The sequence below is a fragment of the Sinocyclocheilus rhinocerous genome, unplaced genomic scaffold (assembly GCF_001515625.1).
Source record: "Sinocyclocheilus rhinocerous isolate Xijiao unplaced genomic scaffold, SAMN03320098_v1.1 scaffold1432, whole genome shotgun sequence".
Taxonomy (NCBI): Eukaryota; Metazoa; Chordata; class Actinopteri; order Cypriniformes; family Cyprinidae; genus Sinocyclocheilus; species Sinocyclocheilus rhinocerous.
In genome coordinates, this window is record NW_015640435.1 from 348,753 (window position 1) to 354,520 (window position 5,768).

The 5,768-nt window shown below is 41.9% G+C and overlaps 1 protein-coding gene across 2 annotated transcripts in view; it reads right to left on the bottom strand.

Moving 5' to 3' along the window:
- Window positions 1-384: 384 nt before the first annotated feature.
- LOC107752686 (leucine-rich repeat transmembrane protein FLRT2-like) overlaps window positions 385-5,768 on the bottom strand; it is a 33,070-nt gene continuing 27,686 nt past the window's right edge. Inside the window, exons 1-2 of one of the 2 annotated variants that reach the window (XM_016568712.1) lie at window positions 5,264-5,684; window positions 385-2,854 (exon numbers count right to left, since the gene is read on the bottom strand). In XM_016568712.1, coding sequence (XP_016424198.1) covers window positions 460-2,448 — 1,989 coding nt within the window. In that variant the 5' untranslated portion in view covers window positions 2,449-2,854; window positions 5,264-5,684 and the 3' untranslated portion in view covers window positions 385-459. Of the gene's footprint in view, window positions 2,855-5,263; window positions 5,685-5,768 lie in introns of those variants that run through there. The other variant, XM_016568713.1, reaches the window with a different exon arrangement.

The following is a 5,768-nucleotide window of genomic DNA, read 5'->3' on the forward strand; positions in this document are numbered from 1 at the left end:
TTGGAGAAGCCTGCTGGGATGCTAAGGAGAAATACTTTTATGACCACAGAAGTGCAGTAGCCCTTTTTTTCCTTTTAGAGAGCATTTCGTCTGTGCCACTGAGACAAACCTTGTGTGTTGTTGGTTGTTAACCTGTGCAAGCACCAACTGTGTTAGTCACAGAAATCAAAGATCCGTTTGATTTTGAGTAATTCCAAAAACTATTTGGATGTAAACAATATCCAGCCATCTAGTCTAAACCTTAATGCCAAGTCGGAGAGCGATGAAAGGTTAACTCCGACAATTAGGACCACCACCCTAACAACAAACCCCCATCCCAGTCCTGAATCCTCCTTCCAAGCGAAAATAACCTTTGCATTTTTTTCCCTTTCTTGGACCGTATATATGTATACGTGTATTGTACAGTATATTGAACTACATTTTCTTTGAACAAATGGTTGTAGCATCTGTCGAAAAACATTATGTGTGGCAGAAGTCCACACTGGGAACATTACTGCTCTTGCAGTATGCTATGCTATTGTTACTGAGGTGACAGTCTCTGATGCCAATCCCTCCATTAGGTGTGTAGATGGGCTGAATTCTGAAGTCCCCTTTTAAAAGCTGCTCATTGTTTAGTGACACTATCTGAAAGCTTGTTTCAGTCATTTCCAGGATGGAGTTATCCTTTTTGGTCCCGGCCTCGCAGTAGTCATCTTTTCTCCTGCCGCGATTGTATTTCCATTTGGACGATGACGACCTGCTTTTCTTGTGCATGTGCCAGCAAAACAAGCTTAGAAGTGTCACTAAGACCACCAACACTGCCCCACCTATCACTCCAGCCAATAGGAGTGCGGAGGTGTTGTCTTGCTGGGCAGCCTGCTCAGATTCAGAGTACGTGGATGTGGATTTGGTCTTAGCCTCAGAACAGATAGTATCCTCACCCGGTCTGTACGTGTTGAGAGTATCCAGAACGTACACGCAGATGCGGTAGATAGACCTGGGTTCTAAATTTGACAGGCTAAGCCTTCGTTGGTATCCCGGGACTGTTCTTTCTCGAGTGATGTCACTCATCAAACTCTGCCCCATCTTGACCCAAGTCACCTTGTAAGCCGTCACAGTGAAGTAAGACTCCCAGCTCACGTCAATGCAGGTAGAGTTCACTACGTGAAAGGAGATTTTTAAGGGGTCTTCGTATGGAGGCAGGGGACCGGGAGGGAAATGTGGAAATGGGGGTGTGGGGTTGGCCGAGGCGGGGTAAAAAGCAGTGGGTGAAATGGTGGTGAAGCGGGTGGTTCTGGAGATGGTCGTCGTGATGGTGGTGGTTCTGCGGGGTGGCAATGTAGATGGATATGAATGGGTTGGCCAGGGATGCAGCACGGTGCCCGCTGGGCAGTCAATGGCATCTAAGGTGAGTTCTCGAATGACCATGCCACGCACCCTTTCTGGACTCTGGCACGTGAACCCACGGACGTTTATCGCAGAAGGCAGAGACCTGAGCCATGCAATGACCCACTTAATGTTGCAATCACACCTCCAGAGGTTGTTTCTCGCATTAAGGTGCCTCAGGTTTCTCAAGCCATCAAAGACACCCGGTGGAAGAAACTGAAGCTGGTTGCTAGAGATATCTAACTTCTCCAGTTTACTAAGCCCAACGAAGGCTGTCACTTCAATGGTGTCCATCTGGTTTTCCTGCAGGTTGAGCTTGGTCAGGGATGCGCCAGGGAGCAATGGTGGTGGAGTGGTGAGGGAGTTTCGAGCCAGGGACAGTTCTCTCAGGTTGACCAGGTCCTGGAAGGTTCCAGGAGCGATGCCCTCATCCTCAAGCAAGTTCCCATCCAGCAAAAGTCGCTGCAGGGTGGTGACATTCTGAAAGGCATCCTCGTCAATGTCGGCAATGCGATTCTCGTCCAAACGCAGCTCCTTGAGATCTGCCGGTAATCCGATAGGAATGCTGCTCAGGTGGTTTTTGGTGAGGAAAAGAAGCTTGAGGCTGACAGCCTCCCTGAAAGCCCCCTCCTCTACCCCTACGGTTGAGATGGAGTTGTCATCCAGGTGGAGTTCCTCCAGCATGAGTAGCTGGGCAAGTGCTGCCCTGGAGATAGTCTGGATGTTGTTTTCCTGGAGGTGCAGCACTCGAACATTCCTGGGAAGGTTGAGGGGAAATTCATCCAGCTGATTTCCATATAGGTAAACAGTTTCTACAGAGGCAACATTGTGTAGCTCCAATGGAAAGCCGGCATTGTTGATCTGATTGTTGTGGAGGAAGAGGGTCTTGGATCCCTCTTGCACCCCCAGAGGCACAGACGTCAGGCTCCTCTCATTACAGTAAACAAATGTTCTATCGCAGCGGCACTCCTTGGGACAGGAGGAGACGGGGCTGAACTGCACATGCAAGCTCAACAACACTGTCAACCAAAAGCGAAGAAATGAAGTCCAATCGTTATTCCAAAATCCGACTTGAAACTCCATAGTGAAAAATAAAGGGAGGGAAAGGAAATGGCAAGACAAAATCAGTGGCTGGAGGGAGTAAAAAGGAAATGTAACAAATCCAGCAAAATTACGTCCTCTAAAAGATTATTCTAATGTGCAGTTCACAGATAGACCAGGAATTTGAGGAGTAATCCCTTGATAATTTCTAGTCCTTTTCTGGAGAGGTGGTCTCATTAGAGTGCATGGGTTCTCTCACTCAAGCCATCCATGCTGAGGAATCAGATCAATGTAGAACTGCTCTCGTTCACTGCAGGGCCCAAGCAGGGTGTGACTGAGAGAGTGCTGAAGCACTGAGCCACACCGTCCACCTCCCAGCCTGCTATCAAGTGCTGATGGGCCTCAGCCCGAGCACTTTCCGGAAGATGTGACATTTGGGTCCAGAGACCTGTTTCAAAACAAGGACAAATTAGAATACAAAAAGTGTGGATTCACAACAAAAATGCAGTAGGCCAATAAACTTTATACATTTATGTTTTTTCCATGTTTTTACACACCCAAAAAATATAGGCTAATCATTCAAAAAAACAAATGCCTTGAAAATGTTTTCTGTTTACTATATGGCTTATAGCGTCTTCACTATGCATCATAGAATATTCACGTCCCCTTTGAGTGTAGCTCAGGGGAAAAAACAATAAAATGAGTTGAGGGAGTGGGGGTGTCCTACACAGCTCAGAGTGACGAATGCTGCCTGTCAAATTAAATGGGATTGGGGTATAATTTAGCCCATCTATCTGCAATAAATTACCAATACGGTCTTTTTCCCTCCTCAACGAAAAAGTTTTGCGCTAGTTCAAGGTCTCAGAATACTGAATCTACTGTCCAGACTTGTATTGCTTTTATTTTGATTAAAGTTAAGATTAAAATAAAAATAAGTTTTTTATTTCATATTTCATTTCAAGGTTGTTGTTTTTTTTTTGTATGACATTTACATTTTGTGAAATGTGATATGTTGTAGTTGACAATTCCAAAAACAGTATTTATGTACAGATGTAATTAAAAACTTTTTAGTCGGCCCTGTTTGTATTTTTGTGCTTTCATTATTACTGTAAAATAACATACTTCTTGGCATCTTGAGCCTTCAGCAAACACCTCTGCATTGGATTTTTGCTTTTGTGGCCTATACCATCTGCCTTGTTAATAGAGTTAAAACAATCAATGCCTGGCAAGAGAACGCTCGTCTTTACTAAGAGGCAAGCTATCACAGATGTGATTAAAATTAGGACAAATACAGGCCTCATATTTAAAGCCATTTAGATCTGACAAAATCATATTTGAAATCACATTAAAATGCATAATCATGAGTATAAAGAGGTTTACAGCAAACTATGCATGTTTAAAATAGAGGTTTTAAGTTTTTTTTTGTTTTGTTTTGTTTTCAGTGATGCCGTAGAAGAACCATTTTTGGTTCCCCAAAGAACCCTCTACTGAACAGTTCTTCAAATAACCATTTTTTTCTTACTGCATTTAATAATCTAAAGAACCTTTTCCCAGTAAAGAACTGATTAGAAGTTTCCATAGGTGTTAAAGGTTCTTCATGGAACCATCAATGCCAATGAAGAACCTTTAGTTTTAAGAATGTAGCCTACAGTGTAACAGATGTTCATAATTGTAAAAATGCTATATAAACCTATTAATTTGTTACCTGTGTGTTATACACAATATATTTAATTTAACACACAATAAATGTAGTTTTACTGTAATATATAATTTTGGAAGTAAAAAAAAAAAAAAGCAAATTCAAGACAATACATGTACTTTTACAGTAAAATATTGTTAAAATATTGTTTTAAAGTTAAGTTACAAAATAGTTCGGCTATTGGTAAAAAAAAAAAAACGGTATAATAGACATTACCACATTTTATTATACTAAATTGAAACATTTATTGTTGAAATAACTGTCCTTACTATTCTAATCACTTGGGTGCAATAGGATATTTCATATTACTCAGTTCATGCTGTTTGTTTAATGTATATCGTTATTCATGTCATAGCCAGATGTTTTTTTGTTTGTGTGGGTCACATTGTACTCTGTCTATACTCTGTTTATTTGATATTCTTCATGGAAAGGCCGGTTTTGCTGAACGTTGATTTCATCGTGGACTTCCATTTTACCACCTTTTATTTTCGTGGTGCTTATAGACAATATTTATCAGCTGAGAAAATATACGGTTGAAAATTTCTAAATGTGCAGGCATCAAACGCCATCCCTTAATGGCTGAAACGTTGTAACCATTTTTCTTTTTTTTTCACCTGGAATTTCTGACAAACATGGCTAAATTTATTTATTTATTTATTTTACAGTGTGCTTAACCAAAAAGCATGCTCGCAGACAAAACAAAATGAGTAAAGACAAAACAACACTGAAAGTTTGAATCGTAGGAGACATTTCGAAGAGGATAAGGTGAACTTGAGAGAGCAGCGAAGCTGTTGATGTGAATGAATAATCAAATGGTATTGAGAGCCGAGCGCAAGTAAAAGAGAAACGATGCTATGACACGCTTGATGTTTGACCAGATAAACCGCTTTGGTTATCCACTATTTACCCTAAATATGTTATCTGAGATGTTGAAATGCTGACAAGCCTTAGTCTAACATAGGAACGCAGCAGTTTGCGGAAAAGTACAAGCCCCTAGTTACAGCAGAATAGTTTCGGACGAAATACCTGGGAACTTCGTATACAAACGAACACTTTTAACTTAAAATATGGATATCAATTATATTCCTGTAGTTAGACGGGTAAAAGGACCTCATCCAGCAGAAGAAATGCAGTTGTCTCCATCAAAATCAGCCATACCTTATCAAACATGATTTTATCCGTATAATTAAACAACATTGAGCACTTGTCCCCCTCTTCTTGTTCTTCATGCACTCGGTGGAATAGACGGGACGCACAGACCCAACGCCATTCCCGTAACATACTGTTCTACCGAATCGGTTCCGAGCTCCTCTCCGCCTGCGGCTCCTCCGGACAGCATACTGACTCCCGTTTGGAGAGCTCGGTGTCCGCGCTCACTACTTTTTGCCGAAGTGACTCCCTCTGTTCCTCTTTCCACGGCTGAGCCCTCGTTTAAACCTATAATTTACATTAAATTCACATTTGCAAAATCCAATTTTTTTGTCCAGGAGTCGGTAAACTCGCCGAAATAGCCCAAAATACATCCACGTCACCGCGTATCACACCATCATACTTCGTGAAAGCGAGAGTTCGCCGATTCATCTCCGAGAGATGTTTACAGAGGAAAACTGCGCTGGTAATGATCTGTTCACTGCACACCTCCGAATCTCTCTCTCTCTCTCTC